Here is a 17,655-nt window from a genome sequence, read left to right as displayed (position 1 = left end):
GGGAGGGGATTAGAACCCAGGTCCTTCTGATTCCCAGGCCCGGGCTCTAGTCACTTTCTTCCCCTCATTTGCCCCCTAAAATCACATCTTCAGGAGATAACTTTGGGCAAGTCACTTCACTTCTCTGGGCCTCAGTTACCTCACCTGTAAAAGGGGGATGAAGACTGTGAGCCCCCTGTGGGACAGGGACTGTGTCCAACCTGATCAGCTCGTATCTACCCCGGCGCTTAGTACAGCACCTGGCACATAGTAAGTGCTTGACAAATACCACTAAAAAACCCCCAAAATAACAAAGAACAGTAAACGTCATGGATAGATGGCTTCCAATCCTAGGGAAGAAAAAGGAGTCCAAAATGGTAGTGCGGAGGGCAGAAGAGTTCAGTAAGCAGTCAAGTCTCCCAGGTATGTCGGGAACACCTTCCTCGGGAAACCTAACCTCTGCCGCCTTCGAGTCCCCGACCCCTTCTGCTTCCGGAGTGGGACTGGGCAATCCGTCGGAAGACCGCCTCCGCACCCCAAGTTTTCCCATCTGGCGTGGTCTGAGTGGTCGGAGAGTGAGATCTGCAGAGAAAAACGTCTCCCCGAAGCAGTCGTCTTTACCTTTGGCCATCGATCCATCGGTGGTACTTATTGAGCGCTTACCGCGTGCACTAAACGCTCGGGAGGGGACAGTGGATATAGTTGACAGACACGTTCTCTGCCCCTAGTTCATTCATTCGATCGTGTTCATTGAGCGCTGACTGTGTGCAGAGCACTGCACGAAGCGCTTGGAAAGTCCAATTCAGCAGTAATAATAATAATAATAATAATGATGATGGCATTTGTAAAGCGCTTACTATGTTCAAAGCGCTGTTCTAAGTGCTGGGGGGGGATACAGGGTGATCAGGTTGTCCCACGTGGGGCTCACAGTCGTAATCCCCATTTTACAGATGAGGTCACTGAGGCTCAGAGAAGTTAAGTGACTTGCCCAAGGTCACACAGCAGACATGTGGCAGAGCCGGGATTCGAACCCACGACCTCTGACTCCAAAGCCCGGGCTCTTTCCACTGAGCCACGCTGCTTCTCTATGGAGAAGCAACAAATGGAGACAATCCCTGCCCAACAACGGGCTCACTAATGAGCATACTGTCTAGAGGACTGTAATCAGAGGTGTTGATTGAGCATTCTCTGCCTGCAGGGCACTGTACTAAGCGCTTGGGAGAGTCCAGTATAGCAGATTTGCCCGATGACCCAAGCAAAGTCAATATCCCTAAAAAGGTACAGTGGGTAATCAGTCTTCCCTACCATTACCATTACTAGATGCAGCATGGCTTGGTGGAAAGAGTCCGGGCTTGGGAGTCAGAGGTCATGGGTTCTAATCCCAGCTCCGCCACGTGTCTTCTGTGTGACCTTGGGCAAGTCACTTAACTTCTCTGAGCCTCAGTTACCTCATCTGTAAAATGGGGATGAAGACTGTGAGCCCCACGTGGGACAACCTGATGGCCTTGTATCCCCCTCCAGCTCTTAGAACAGTGCTTTGCACATGGTAAGCACTTAACAAATGCCATAATTGTTATTACTATCAGCTGTATGACTTTGGGCAAGTCACTTAACTCCTCTGTGCCTCAGTTACCTCATCTGTAAAATGGGGATGAAGACTGCGAGCCCCACGTGGGACGACCTGATTACCTTGTATCTTCCCCAGTACTTAGAACAGTGCTTGGCACATAGTAAGCGCACAACAAATACCATTATTATTATTAGGTTATCCAGGTAATCAGTCAGTCTGTGAGATTGTGAGCCCCCTGTGGGACGTGGACTGTGTCCAACGTGACAGGCTTGTATCTACTTCAGCATTTAGTACAGTGCCTGACAAATAGGAAGTGCTTAATAAATAGCATATCCTATCTATCCAGAGCTTAGTACCATGCCTGCAATATAGTAAGTGCGTAACAAATAGCATATCCTATCCCCCCAGAGCCTGGCACATAGTAAGCACTTAACAGATACCATAGAGAAGCAGCGTGGCGCAGTGGAAAGAGCCCGGGCTTTGGAGTCAGAGGTCATGAGTTCGAATCCCGACTCTGCCACATGTCTGCTGTGTGATCTTGGGCAAGTCACTTAACTTCTCTGGGCCTCAGTTACCTCATCTGTAAAATGGGGATTAAGACTGTGAGCCCCCCGTGGGACAACCTGATCACCCTGTATCCTCCCCAGCGCTTAGAACAGTGCTTTGCACATAGTAAGCACTTAACAAATGCCAATTATTATTATTATTATTATTATTATTTAAAAAACAAACAAAAACCAGAAGATTCCTCTGGGGCAAGGCAAGCAGAGGTGAGGAGAGCCGGAGTGGAGAAAACACTCGTTCCGCAGCGCAGTGACTCAGGAGGCCTAGTTAAGGTGTTAACCACTTTTTTCTCCTGCATTTCAGAGCTCTGCCCCAATGTCATAAACCAGCGGCACCTGAGATCCCTGAGATACCTTTTCTACAAGAGGTTTGTTGAGGTACGTTGCACGTGCGTTTTTGTGGATGGCATCTTTTTGTTTTCACCGCGTCCCCCGGTTGGCACACCTACCTCTTGTTCCAGTCTGGGCCCATTCGGTTAGAGCCGTAAAAGAAAACTGCATTAGGAAGGCCAACCGGATTAGCTTGTCTCCACCCCAACGCCTAGCACAGTGCTCTTTTTATTTAGCATTACTCTTTTTATTTATTTTACTTGTACATGCTTATTCTATTTATTTTATTTTGTTAATAGGTTTTGTTTTGTTGTCTGTCTCCCCCTTCTAGACTGGGAGCCCGCTGTTGGGTAGGGACTGTCTCTATATGTTGCCAACTTGTACTTCCCAAGCGCTTAGTACAGTGCTCTGCACACAGTAAGCGCTCAATAAATACGATTGAATGAATGAATGAATGGCACGTAGTCAGCACTCATCAAATGCACTTACAGAGAAGCAGCGTATCTTAGTGGAAAGAGCACGGGCCTGGGAATCAGAGGACCTGGGTTCTAATCCCGGCTCTGCCGACTGCTGGCTGTGTGCCTTTGAGCAAGTCGCTTCACTTTTCCGTGCCTCGGTTCCCTCACCTGCAAAATGGGGATTAATAATAATAATGATGATGGTGTTCTTTAAGCTCTTACTGTGTGTCTAAGCGCTGGAGTAGATCCAGGCTAGTCAGGCTGGGTGCAGTCCCTGTCCCACATGGAGGTTACTGTCTTAATCCCTATTTTGCAGATGAGGAAACTGTGGCAAACAGAAGTGAAGTGACTTGCCCAAGGTCACTCAGCAGACAATCAATCAATCAATCAGTCAATCGTATTTATTGAGCGCTTACTGTGTGCAGAGCACTGTACTAAGCACTTGGGAAGTACAAGTTGGCAACATATAGAGACAGTCCCTACCCAACAGTGGGCTCACAGTCTAAAAGGGGGAGACAGAGAACAAAACCAAACATACTAACAAAATAAAATAAATAGAATAGATATGTACAAGTAAAATAAATAAATAGAGTAATAAATATGTACAAATGTATATACATATATACAGGTGCTGTGGGGAAGGGAAGGAGGTAAAGTGACAGAGCTGGGATTAAAACCCAAGTCTTTCAGACCATCAGGCCTGAGATTTATCCGCTAGGCGACCGCTTTTCGTCATGGGCAGGAAACTTGTCAACCAACATGGCTGTTGACTCTTCCAAAAGCTTAATCAAAGGGCACTGCACACAGAAAACACCCAATAAATACCACCGAAGGATTGATTGAACGGTTCCCGCCTGATGGAATGAGGCCTTTCGGTTGTCCCGTAGTGAGCAGAGCCAAAGACCATCCGTGACAGAATCTAGCCTTAACGAATGCGGTCTGCGTCTTCGTTTCTTTGTAATCCCCCAAATTAATCAGTTGTGGTTTCCTTTTTGCAGAAAAGCATGACTCAGGAGAACTGGACAGACCACATCCAGGTGAGTTCCCCACATTTTTCTCACCATCGATCTGGATCATCCGATACTCGTACCACGAGGTTAATGATGAAAAAAGCAGAAATTCCTCACTGGCCACTGCTGTATTCCATCAGGCGGACCTGGCAGTTGGAGGGAATTCCTCAGGGCTTCATTTCAGATTCCCAGAAGGCTTGGGAGAACCGGGGAGGCTCTTGGATTCTCACGGGCTTGGCTGCGTTTTTCCGTTCTCACATTTCCACCATCATCGGTAGGGGAGGGCCTAGGTCGGGGAGAATTTTAAATCACTTTCTCTGTTGATCTGGCAATGTATGAGATGCCAGAGGGAAATGGTATTGGAAAGGGCAACGTGGCTTCCAATAAGAAATAATGCTTGGGAGTCAGAGGACGTGGGTCCAGGCCCCACCACTGGCCAGCTGTGTGACCTTAGACAAGTCACTTCACTTCTCCGGGCCTCAGTTTCCTCATCTGTAAAAGGGGGATTCCAAACGTATCTTCCCTCCTACTTAGCTCCACGTGGGTGTGACCAACCCGATTATCTACAAATTTACCCCAGCGCTTAGTACATCGCTCAGCACATAGCGCTTAACAAGTCCCCTGGGAAAAAAAGAAAAAAGGACAAGCGATAAACCCTCGGATACAGTCTGTCTTTTTGACAAGGTGTCTAATTGTCACAAGTCACTGGGCCATTCGTTCATTCAGTCTTATTTGTTTAGTACTTTCTGAGTGCTAAGGACTGTTCTAAGCGCTTGGGAGAGCATAGTATCACAACAAACAGATGCATTCCTGACCGCAACGAGCTCATAGTTTAGAGGGGAAGACAGACATTAATATAAATAAATAGATAAATAAATAAATGACAGATCTCTACATATGTGCTGTGGGAATGGGAGGGAGGATGACTGAGGGAGCAAGTAGGGACAGGGAGAAGTCCAATGGAGGAAAAAAAAAAGGACAAGCGATAAACCCTAAGATACAGTCAGTCTTTTGACAAGGTCTGTAATGGTCCCAAGCCGCCAGATCATTAAACTCCACAAGGAACCCACCCGTCAACTGCCCTTAGTGTGACTGTAATAAGCGGCGCTGGGATTTGGCTTTTCATGAAAGGAGCTGCTACTGGGACCCATTCAAGCATAAATCGTTCCACGTGCGGCTGTTTCTCATTCCCTGTCCAACCAAAGAGACAACCGCGGCCTCAGTAGTGATCCTCGGGAAGGTTTCCGCCACAGTCGTCACCTTCTGGAAGGTTCTCCCGGCCCACCAGGCTATTTGGTGGAGTCGGGCTCTTCCTGTCCGTCGTCCAGATCCCGACACCTTCATCGGAGGGAGGGGGTCACGGTCTGAGTCGCGCAAGAAAGGGAGAAGCGTGGTCTAGCGGAAAGGTCACAGGCCCCGAAGTCAGAGGACCTGGGTTCTAATCCCAGTTCATCCCAGCTGCGTGACCGTGGGCAAGTCATTTAACTTGGGGATACAGCGTGGCTTTAGTAGCTAGAGCCCGGGCCTGGGAGTTAGAAGGACCCGGGTTCTCATCCCGGCTTCACCGCGTATCTGCTGTGCGACCTTGGACAGATCACTTCGTTTCTCTGGGCCTCAGTTACCTCACCAGGAAAATGGGGATTAAGAGTGTAAGCCCCATGCGGGACAGGGACTGTCTCTAACCTGATTAATTTGTATTTACCCAGGTGCTTAGAACAGTGCTTGGTATGTGGTAAACACTGTAACAAGTATTATTATTATTATTATTAATATCAGTCAAACAGTCCATCATATTCACTGAATGCTTACTGTGTGCAGAGCACTGTACTAAGCGCTTGGGAGAGTACAGTAGAACAATAAACATACATTCCCTGCTTATAACAGGCTCATCGTTACTAACAGTCATGCTTATGGAGTGCAAAGCCCTGTCCTAAACACTGGAGCAATGTCAAGAAAATCGAGGAATAATAACAATAATTATGTCATTTGTTAAGCACTTACTGTGTGCCAGACACTGTACTAAGCCCTGAGGTGGATACAACCAGTTGTCAGCTGTGTGAGTTTGGGCAAGTCACTTAACTTCTCTGTGCCTCAGTTCCCTCATCTGTAAAGTGGGGGTGAAGACTGTGAGCCCCCCGTGGGACAACCTGATCACCTTGTAACCTCCCCAGCGCTTAGAACAGTGCTTTGCACATAGTAAGTGCTTAATTAATGCCATTATTATTATTAGGTCACGCTGCTCTTCACTAATAAATATATAAATATGAACAAGTAATATGAATTTCAAAAAAGAAGTAATTTAGAATCCGTAATTTAAAGATATGTACAAAAGTGCTATGTTAGGAGTTGGGGCTGTTTTCTCAAGTGAGCTTGGCTCCACTCTATATTTAGGCAAGATTCCTTCGCCAGGCGTATGCCTAAGAACAGGATTGTTTGGAGGAGGAAAGGGGTCCCTCTCGACCCCAAAGCCGTCAAAACGGGAAGAAACAGGAAACTAATCTTCACCGGTTCGCTCCGAAAGAATGCGTATCTCGGAGGAATGTTGTAATTATGGATTTAGGAAATCAGTTCAACTTGCCAGGGTGTGAATTTCAAGGTTCATTCAGTCTGCCCTCTCAGGCATTTAAAAAAAAAAAATGAAAGAAAAAAGCCTTCCTCCACCGGAACGAAAAGCACCCCCAGTTGAAATGCACCGGGAGATTCAAGGCGAGAGAAAGGAGAAGAAAAAAGGATCACTGCTGATCCTTCTGCTTGCGAAAGACCCCGCAAAACGTACTCATTATTGCTTTGGCTTGTGGCCAACCGGGATCTTTGAGCGCTGTAAAAAATGACAGAGTTGTCTCCCGAGTCTCTTTCACGAATATTGGCTTCCTCTTTCCAGAAAAACCCCATTGGCCAACAGTGTGGCAGTGCTGCATCTGTCTGTTGTTTTTTATTTACTCTGACCAACATGAAATTGCACATTCACCCAGAATGTCCATCAGCTTAAACTGAGAAAGAAACAAATCTCCTAAAGGGTGATAAACTGTGAGCTTGGCATCCAAATAAGAAAGGACGGGGATCTGGGATTTCACCAAGCGAATAGGAAGCCGATAGAGCTGCAGATAGAAGATTCAAATTCATCCATTCGGTTGTATTTATTGAGCGCTTACTGTGCGCAGAGCACTGTACTAAGCGCTTGAATCTTGACCCTAGCCCAGTTTTTATAGGACGTGCATAGAGATACCTACATTTTTTTTATGACATTTGGGAGGCACTTTGTGCCAGGGACTGCTCTAAGCACTGGGGTAAATTCAAGCTAATCAGGTCCATGCCCCACGTGGGGCTCACAGTCTTCAACCCCATTTCACAGGTGAGGTAACTGAGGCACAGGGAAGTGAAGCGACTTGCCCAGGGTCACAAAACAGACAAGTCCTTGAGGGTTCCTTATTATTACAGTGCCTAGAAATTAGGTATCGAACAATGGCTTCCTGAGGCTGTGGGCCCCACGTGGGACAGGGAATTGTGTCCAACCCGCTTTGCTTGTAGCCACCCCAGCGCTTAGTACATTGCCTGGTACATAGTAAGCGCTTAACAAATACCACAATTACTTAAGCGCTTAATAAATACTATCATTATTATTATCCAGTTGGCCTGTTCCTGGAAGTTGAAGAAGGCAGGTGATGGGGGGGCCGTCACAGGGGAGATTGTTGGGGGCGGAACCAGGAGCCCCAGATTTCTGCCTTTCCCCAGCCTCTCTTCTCAGGGTAGCTACGGAGTCTTGGGGAGCAGATGTGAGACCTCCACCATGCATTTAGTTAAAGCTCATTGGTTCCTGCTTTATTTCCACAGAGACCTCTCACTCCCCCTTAGCCATGGCGACCAAAGATCATCAATCAATAAATGGTATCCATTGAGTGCTTACTGTGTGCAGAGCGCCGGATTAAGCTCTTGGGAGAGGACAGTATAGCAGAGTTGATAGACACGTTCCCAGTCTGCAGTGAGCTTACAGTCTAGACAGAGAGACAGACATTAATATAAAGAAATAAGTGACGGATATGGATGTAAATGCCGTGGGGCTGGGAAGGGGGATGAATAAAGCAAGCGAGTCAGGGCGACGCAGAAGGGAGTGGAAGAAAAGGAAAAGAGGCTTAGCCAGGGGAGGCCTCTTGGAGGAGATGGGCCTTCAGTAAGGCTTTGAAGGAGGAGAGAGAGTAGCGCTCTGTTGGATTTGAGGAGGGAGGCCTCTCCAGGCCAGAGACGGGACATGGGCGAGGAGTCAATGGCGAGATGGAGGGACAGCGAGTAGTTTGGCATTAGAGGCCCTGGTTGTTGTAGAAGAGCAGCGAGATGAGGTCGGAGGGGGTGAAGTGAGAGGCCGGATCCCTGTCCCCCAGGCCGTCCAAAGAGGAAGCGGTAAGAGCTCATCCAGCCCAGTAAGCCGTGATCCTCTAAGAGCGGAGACGGGGCAGCCTTCAGGACGGGGTCATTTGCCACAAAGAACATCTCGGGGAGACCTCCCGTCCCGAGCTGGAGATGGGCAGCCCTCCGGGCTCCGAGCCGTGGCCAGGGCGCTGCTTGGAAGGTGATTCAGGGGGAAAGAATGTCACCCAGGCCCCGAGCTACAGATAACCGAGCTGCCTGTTGTCTCCTGGGTGCCAAGGCAGAGGTGGGGCAGGAAGGGCAAAGGAAATCCTGAAGAATGCAGGGGAATTTCCATGTATTGTAGTCCATGTGGGAACCAGGGCCCCGTGCTAAGGGAGCTTGGAAAACCTCAAGGATGTTTGGAGGGCCGGGAAGATAGTCAGGGCCAGCGGGGTGGTGGGGGGAGCGTGAGAGGAGGAGAGAGGGCACAGGTGCTGTTCTCAGGCCTCGTTCCCATCCCAGGTGCAAGGGAAGAAAACACGGGCCGGGTGGGGTCCAGTGTCCGAGAGGGCCACGGCTCATTCTGGAGGCCAAGAGTCCCTCGGTCAGTCAGTCGACCAGTCAAGCTGTAAAATGGGGATTAAGATTGTGAGCCCCACTTGGGACAACATGATTACCTTATATCTACCCCAGCACTTAGAACAGTGCTTGGCACATAGTAAATGCTCAACAAAATACCGTTATTATTATTAGTAGTATTAATAAATAAATGACAGATATGGTCATAAGTGCTGTGGAGTGGGGAGGGAGAAGAGTAAAAGGAGCAAGTCAGGGAGATGCAGAAGGGAGTGGGAGATGAGGAAAAGTGGCGCTTAGTCTGGGAAGGCCTCTTGGAGGAGACGGGCCTTCAATGAGGCTTTGAAGTGGGGGAGAGCGATTCTCTGTCGGTTTCTCTCTCCTGCTTCTAAAATCCCAGTCTATTCCTAAGAGCAGATGCCTGCTTTGGAGGCCCTCTTCCAGAGGAACAGTTTTGACCCAGGATAAAGGAAATGGCTTGGAGTGAATTGCTTTCCACCAGATGACTTGGTATCTCGGAGCCCAGAAGCAAGTTTATTCTGGTAGCAGGACCCCGGGCTGAAAGGTCCAGGGTAGGTTTTGCCTCATTAGCCCCTTGAGGGTTTTCTTGCCAAGAGGCTACCGGAAGATTCGCTTTCAGGACTGCCTGTCTTTCTCTTCTGTCCACTTTCCTTCACCTCCTCCCTCCCAGCTTCCCGTCTCTGCATGGGTTTTTGATGTTTCGGTGCTTTATTTTATTTTATTTTTTTCAAACCACTGGGCCACCAACAGATTAATTTCCCGAGTGTCTTCTCTGAAGACAATTTCTCACCCTTGCATTCCCGAAGGAGTCTCAGGAATGAGGTCTAGTAAGTCTGGCCACATTCCACACATGCAGACCCTGCGTTCGTACTGGCCCCGTTAGAGAAAGAACCCTGGAAACCATTTCACCCTCCTGCAGTGCGCTTGTCTGCCGTGTGACCTTGGGCAAGTCGCTTCACTTCTCTGGGCCTCAGTTACCGCATCTGTCAAATGGGGATGGAGACTGTGAGCCCCACAGGGGACAGGGACTGTGTCCAACCCGATTTGCTTGTATCCACCCCAGAGCTTAGTACGGTGCCTGGCACGTAGTAAGCGCTTAACAAATACCATAATTATTATTGTTATTATTTGCACACAGTAAGCGCTCAATAAGTACGATTGAATGACTGAATGAAGGTTGTGTCGAGTTGCTGAGCCCTCATTCTGTAGGGCAAGACCTGTATCATAAGAGGGTCATGGTCATTTTTTTTTTAATGGTATTTGTTAAGCGCCAACTCTGTGCCAAGCACTGTACTAAGTACTTGTACTTACAAGCTAATCAGTTTGGACATATATAGGATTCACAATCTTAATCCCCTTTCTGCAGAAGAGGGAACCGAGGGAAGTTGATAATAATTGTGGCAGTGAGCTCTGGCATAAGCATAAACTAATCAGTTTGGACATATATAGGATTCACAGTCTTAATCCCCTTTCTGCAGAAGAGGGAACCGAGGGAAGTTGATAATAATTGTGGTATTCGTTAAGCCCCTGCTGTGTGCCAGGCACTGTACTAAGCGCTGGTGTAACTGCAAGCTGATCAGGTCGGACACGGTCCCTATCCTGCAGAGGGCTCACAGTTTTAATCCCCATTTTAGAGACGGGGGAACTGAGGCACGGAGAAGTTCATTCATTCCGTCATATTTAAATTGTATTTTAACTGTATTCATCTTTTTAATATTAAGTTAATAATTGGGGTATTAAGCGCTTACTATGTGTCAAGCACTGTTCTAAGCACTGGGGAAGATACAAAACAGTTAGGTCAGACACAGTCCATGTCCCATATAGGGCTCATAATCTAAGTAGAAGGGAGAGCGGTTACCGAATCCCCGCTTTACAGATTATGACCGAGGCCCAGAAAAGTGAAGCGGCTTGCCCTGGCTCACAAAGCTGGCCCACGATGGAGCCAGGATTAGAACCCAGGTCTTCTGACTCCCAAGTCTGAGTATTTTCCAATGGCCACACTCCTCCTCCAAGTTAAGCAACTTTAGGCAGTAGACCATGAGCTCTACTATATATAGCTATACTATAATATGAGGCTATTATACTATATCCTGTTACACTATTGCTGCCTTGAATATTTTAGCTCGTGAAGCATTCAAAAAGTTCCAGCCCTCCAGGCCTTGTTAGAACTAGTTTCCTGGAAATGCCACACAATTATAACTTTCCACAGGGCATAATAATAATAATAATAATAATGGCATTTGTTAAGCGCTTACTATGTGCGATGCACTGTTCTAAGCGCTGGGGAGGTTACAGGGTGATCAGATTGTCCCACGGGGGGCTCACAGTCTTCATCCCCAATCTAAGGCATAGTCGCATCTTGACAGATTAATCAGTCTATAGTACATCCTTAGCCAAGGATGCGTTTCTCCAAGTCAAACGGGACTCCGTTAAGCATCTAGTACAGTGCCTGACCCAATGAGCGCTCAATAAACACAGTTTGTAGATCGACTCATTCTTTGAGCTTGTGGTTCTTCAGAGGTGCAGGTTTCAAGAAGAGGGAGCCTTGAGTAAGAAGGTGGGTCTAACCACATTTTTTTGTTTGTTATTTGTTAAGCGCTATGTGCCGGGCACCGTACTGAGCGCTGGTGAAGATACAAGCTAATCGAGATTGCAGCCTAGTCCTACCCCAGTCAGCATTTAGCAAATCCCACAGTTACCATTTTGACAACTACTACTATTATGATTATTTATCATTATTGTTATTATTATCACCGTTTTTATGATCTCTTTCACCCGACTCTTGTTTCAGAACACAGTGGGGGGAAACATTTGGCTTCAAGAGCAGCTGATTCAGCTCCTGGTCAGTTACTCCGATGTAACCACGGCGGCCCTTTGGGCTCTGAAATACCACCTCCCCGATAAATCACTCCCCAATGGGATAGCAGAGGAGCGGCAGAAACTCAAGGACCAGGAGAGGTAAGGCACTCCTTTTCTCACTCTCCTGGAGGACTTCTTCAAAACGCCTTTGTGTTTTTGAACTTAATAATGGCATTTATTAAGCGCTTACTATGTTCAAAGCACTGTTCTAAGCGCTGGGGAGGTTACAAGGTGATCAGGTTGTCCCACGTGGGGCTCACGGTCTTCATCCCCATTTTACAGATGAGGTAACGGAGGCACAGAGAAGTTAAGTGACTTGCTCAAAGTCACACAGCTAAGTGGCGGAGCATTCATTCATTCATTCAGTCGTATTTATTGAGCGCTTACTGTGTGCAGAGCTCTGTACTAAGCGCTTGGGAAGTACAAGTCGGCAACATGTAGAGACGGTCCCTACCCAACAACGGGCTCACAGTCTAGAAGGGGGAGACAGACAACCAAACAAAACATGTAGACAGGTGTCAAAATCGTCAGAACAAATAGAATTGAAGCTATATGCACATCATTAACAAAAGAAAAAGAATAGTAAATATGTACTAAACGTTTTCCAATGGCTGTTAACACTGTCCAAATATTTCCTAACATAGTGCTGTGACGACCCAGCCAAGAGGCAAAAGCCTCAGTTGTATTTTCACCACAGTCTTATAGATGTCTCTTAAATATCTGATGCAGAAAGAAATATTTGATACCACCAGCATCTGAATCTTCCTTGCCCCATAGCAGGGCATTGGAGAATTTCCTTGTTTGGAGAAAGTCCTGGAGACAGATAACCTCTACCTAGTCAATGAGTAACAAATAGCCCATGAATTGTACATACCAGTGTGAAAAAACAAACAAGCAAATAAACACTCCAGGGGGAGGGGCAGGGATTTGAACCCATGACTTCTGACTCCAAAGCCCATGCTCTTTCCACTGAGCCACGCAGCTTCTCTTAACTTCTGTGTATGTAAAAACTTGTATGTAAGCACATGCTTTTCTGAACAAATTAGCTTATGAACTCATTGAGCCCATGAACTCAATCAGTGGTACTAATTGAGCGCTCACTGTGTGCATCATTATCATCATCAATCGTATTTATTGAGCGCTTACTGTGTGCAGAGCACTGGACTGAGCGCTTGGGAGTCCAATACAGCAGAGTTGGTAGCTCCACCACTTGTCAGCTGTGTGACTTCGGGCAAGTCACTTAACTTCTCTGGGCCTCAGTTACCTCATCTGGAACATGGGGAATTAAGTCTGTGAGCCCCCCGTGGGCAACTTGATTACCTTGTATCTACCCCAGCGCTTAGAACAGTGCTTTGCACATAGTAAGCACTTAATAAACGCCATCATTATTATTATTATTATTAGACCCGTTCCCTGCCTACAACAAGCTTACAGTCTCGAGGGGGAGATGGACATTAATGTAAATACAAATTTATGGATATGAACGTAAGTGCTGGGCCAGATTCATTCATTCATTCAATCGTATTTATTGAGTGCTTACTTTGTGCAGAACACTGTACTAAGCGCTTGGGAAGTACAAGTTGGCCAAACTCGCGGGAATTTCAACCTTTTTTTTCTAATGGGATTTGTTAAGCAGCTACTACGTGCCAAGCACTATACTAAGCGCTGGGATAGATACAAGGTTGGACACAGTCCATGTCCCATGAGGGGCTCGCAGTCTTAATCCCCCTTTTACAAATGAAGTAACTGAGGCCCAGAGAAGTGAAACTACTTGCCCAAGGTCACACAGTAGACCAGTGGCAGAGCTGGGATTCGAACCCAGGGTCTCTGACTCCCAGCCGGGAGTCATGGCTGAGTCTGAAGATGTCTGAAGCCCTACCCCTCTAATAATAATAATGATGATGGTATTTGTTAAGTGCTTACTATGTGCCAAGCACTGTTCTAAGCGCTGGGATAGCTACAAGGTAATCAGGTTGTCCCACATGGGGCTCACAGTCTTAATCCCCATTTTACAGATGAGGCAACTGAGGCATAGAGACGTTAAATGACTCGCCCAAAGTCACACAGCTGTCCAGTGGTGGAGCCGGGATTAGAACCCACAACCTCTGACTCCCAAGCCCGGGCTCTTTCCACTAAATCAATCAATTGCATTTATTGAGCGCTTACTGTGTGCAGAGCACTGTACTAAGTGCTTGCACTGTACTAAGCGCTTAAGCCACTAAAGCCACGCAGCTTCTGGATTTATACCATGAGGCCTGAGTGGGGATGGGGACTGTGTTGTATCTGCCCAAGCGTTTAGCAAGATGCCATTTAAAGAGAGAGAGAGAGAGAGAACATCTGTTTCATCTTCTGATTTTTCTACCCTTGAAGTTGAGCAACAGATCACCCCCAGTGGAGCTGAATTCTTCTCACCTGCAGAGGGCTTGAACCACTTCCTTTTGAAAAAAATTTTATACTATTTGTTAATCTCCCTCTATGTGTCAGGCACTGTACTAAGCGCTGGGGTAATGCAAGTTAATTCATTCATTCATTCGATCGTATTTATTGAGCGCTTACTGTGTGCAGAGCACCGTACTAAGCACTTGGGAAGGACAAGTTGGCAACATCATCATCATCAATTGTATTTATTGAGCACTTACTGTGTGCAGAGCACTGTACTAAGCACTTGGGAAGTCCAAGTTGGCAACATATAGAGACAGTCCCTACCCAACAGTGGGCTCACAGTCTAAAAGGTAGTCACAAGGTTTCTGCTGCATAGGGACGGGGCATGGGCCTGGGAGTCACAGGGTTTGCTGCCATTTGTGTGCTGCATAGGGTTGGGGCACGGGCCTGGGAGTCATCATCATCAATCGTATTTATTGAACACTTACTGTGTGCAGAGCACTGTACTAAGCGCTTGCGAAGTACAAGTTAGCAGCATATAGAGACAGTCCCTACCCAACAGTGGACTCACAGTCTAAAAGGTAGTCACAAGGTTTCTGCTGCATAGGGACGGGGCACGGGCCTGGGAGTCACAGGGTTTGCTGCCATTTGTCTGCTGCATGGGGTTAGGGCACGGGCCTGGGAGTCATCATCATCAATCGAATTTATTGAGTGCTTACTGTGTGCAGAGCACTGTACTAAGCGCTTGGGAAGTACAAGTTGGCAACTCTAGAGACGGTCCCTACCCAACAGCGGGGTCACGGTCTAGAAGGGGGAGACAGACAACAAAACAAAATGTATTAACAAAATAAAGTGAATAGAATAAATATGCACAAATAAAATAGAGTAATTCATTCATTCATTCAATCGCATTTATTGAGCACTTACTGTGTGCAGAGCACTGTACTAAGCACTTGGGAAGTACAAGTTGGCAACATATAGAGACGGTCCCTACCCAACAGCGGGCTCACAGTCTAGAAGGGGGAGACAGCCAACAAAACAAACCATATTAACAAAATAAAATAAATAGAATAAATATGTACAAATAATATAAATAAATAAATAGAGTAATAAATACGTACAAACATATATACATATATACAGGTGCTGTGGGGAGGGGAAGGAGGTAAGGCGGGGGGGATGGGGAGGGGGAGGAGGGGGAGAGGAAGGAATCAGATAATCAGGTCAGACGCAGTCCGTGTCTCACATGGGGCTACAGTCTTCATCTCCACTGTAAACGTGAGGTAACTGAGGCTCAGAGAAGTGATTCGCCCAAGGTCACACAGGAGGCAAGCGTCAGAGCTGGGATTGGAACAGAGGCCATTCGACGCTCAGGCCCGGGCTCTATCCTCTAAGCCACACTGCTTCTCAGGCGAGAGCCGGTGCTCTCCAGAGCACTTTTTTGGACAAATACAGTGCTCAGTAAGCACCACTAATTGACTGATTGCCATCCACCCAGGGATGTGTTTGTTCGTTGTTGTGTTACATTCTCCCAAGCTCTTAGTACAGTGTTTTGCGCACAGTAAACGCTCAATAAATACGATGGAACAAATGAGCCCACATCCAGCCTCTTTATAGGCTAGAGTGAGCCTAAGGGGCAGAGTAGCCTGCGTGTCACAAAACGAGCCTGTGGTTCGCTGGCCGAGCAGGTGGCTTTGGGGTGCTGACGTGAAATGAGAGCTCAGAGTCAGCTGAAAAATACAGGGAAGTGGGATGACCAACCCTGTGAAGACCCAGCCTCGGAAACTCTAGATAGGATGTAGGTCTGGTACTCCAAAACCATCGCAGCGAGTGTGGTTTCGGTTCTCAGGGCGGGGGCCCTGGGCTCTCAAGAAACTAAACTTAGCGAGGGCGAAGATGATTGGTTCCAGCTTTGGGTGGATCGCTCAGCGCCGGAGACCATAAGTCACCATCAAACGGCTGCTCGGCAGAAGGCGTCTGATGGGAGCCGGGGCCCGTGATCGTGTGAGGAGAACGGTTCCCAGACCCTTCTGAAGGAGCGATGCCACGGGGTGAAATTGTCAAAGGAGAAACCGAAAAAGGGCTGGGGTGGGGCCTCCCTGCCAGCTCTTCGGCAGTAGAATTTACGCAAGTCAATCAATCAATCAATCAATCAATCAATCAATCGTATTTATTGAGCGCTTACTGTGTGCAGAGCACTTGGGAAGTACAAGTTGGCAACATATAGAGACAGTCCCTACCCAACAGTGGGCACACAGTCTAGAAGGGGGAGACAGAGAACAAAACAAAGCATATTAACAAAATAAAATAAATAGAATAGATACGTACAAGTAAAATAAATAAATAAATAGAGTAATAATAGTTAACCCCCTCATCCCACCTACCTTACCTGAGAACCAAGTGGAAGTTGTAATAATAATAATAATAATAATGATGGCATTTATTAAGCGCTTACTATGTGCAAAGCACTGTTCTAAGCGCTGGGGAGGTTACAAGGTGATCAGGTTGTCCCATGGGGGGCTCACAGTCGTAATCCCCATTTTACAGATGAGGTCACTGAGGCCCAGAGAAGTTAAGTGACTTGCCCAAAGTCACACAGCTGACAATTGGCAGAGCCAGGATTTGAACCCATGACCTCTGACTCCAAAACCCATGCTCTTTCCACTGAGCCACGCTGCTTCTCCTAGAAGCAGATCGAGTGCGGTTTGGCCCGGCCTTGGTTGGTTGCCCTGATCCGAGTTAGCCCCCTCTTCTCACTTGCCTGGCCCGAGTTAATCAATCAATCAATCAGTCATATTTATTGAGCGCTTACTGTGTGCAGAGCGCTTGGGAAGTACAAGTTGGCATCATATAGAGACGGTCCCTACCCAGCAGTGGGCTCACAGTCTAGAAGGGGGAGACAGAGAACAAAACAAAACATATTAACAAAATAAAATAAATGGAATAGATACGTACAAGTAAAATAAATAAATAAATGGAGTAATAATAGCCCCCTCGTCCCACCTACCTTACCTGAGGTAGCTCCCTCTTCCCATCTCCTGGCCTGAATGAGCCCCTCTTCTCATCTGTTCCCCGACTTCCCAGGCTGAGCCCCCTTTTTCCTCTCCTCCTCCCCATCCCCACCGCCCTACCTCCTTCCCCTCCCCACAGTGCTTGTATATATGTTTGTATAGATTTATTACTCTATTTATTTGACTTGTACATATTTACTCTTCCATTTTGTGATTGAGAATGCTCAGCCTCTTTGCTCTTCCAGGGACGAAGTGGACGACGGCAGAAAGAGTGACCACGAAGAGGCCCGAAGGCAAGACTATTACCAACTGCCCATTCCTCAGGAGAACGTTCATTTTCTCAAATCCTGGGAGGAAGTGGCCAGGTGGAAGGATATGGTCCTGCAGGTAAGTGAGGGGCGGGATCGGGAAACGAATGGAACAAGTCCCCACCTCAGTGGCTCGAGACTGGAAACTCTCTGTGGGCAGGGAACGAGTCTGACAAAAGGAAATAGGACCTGTTTCGACGGCTTGAGACCGGAAGCTTGTTGTGGGCTGGAAACTAGTCTGAGG

The 17,655-nt window shown here is 47.3% G+C and overlaps 1 protein-coding gene across 2 annotated transcripts in view; it reads left to right on the top strand.

Annotated features, from left to right (window-relative positions):
• The window catches only part of EXD3 (exonuclease 3'-5' domain containing 3), a 263,251-nt gene that overhangs the window by 83,022 nt on the left and 162,574 nt on the right, over positions 1-17,655 (top strand). For both annotated transcript variants that reach the window (XM_038767867.1, XM_038767866.1), the window contains 4 exons: positions 2,417-2,490; positions 3,899-3,937; positions 11,643-11,809; positions 17,349-17,490. In XM_038767867.1, the coding sequence (XP_038623795.1) occupies positions 2,417-2,490; positions 3,899-3,937; positions 11,643-11,809; positions 17,349-17,490 (422 nt within the window). The remainder of the gene's footprint in view (positions 1-2,416; positions 2,491-3,898; positions 3,938-11,642; positions 11,810-17,348; positions 17,491-17,655) is intronic.

The sequence above is a fragment of the Tachyglossus aculeatus genome, chromosome 27 (genome assembly GCF_015852505.1).
Source record: "Tachyglossus aculeatus isolate mTacAcu1 chromosome 27, mTacAcu1.pri, whole genome shotgun sequence".
In the NCBI taxonomy this organism is placed as follows: domain Eukaryota; kingdom Metazoa; phylum Chordata; class Mammalia; order Monotremata; family Tachyglossidae; genus Tachyglossus; species Tachyglossus aculeatus.
Note: the sequence above shows the minus strand (reverse complement) of the source record. Positions and strands in the feature narration are given on the sequence as shown.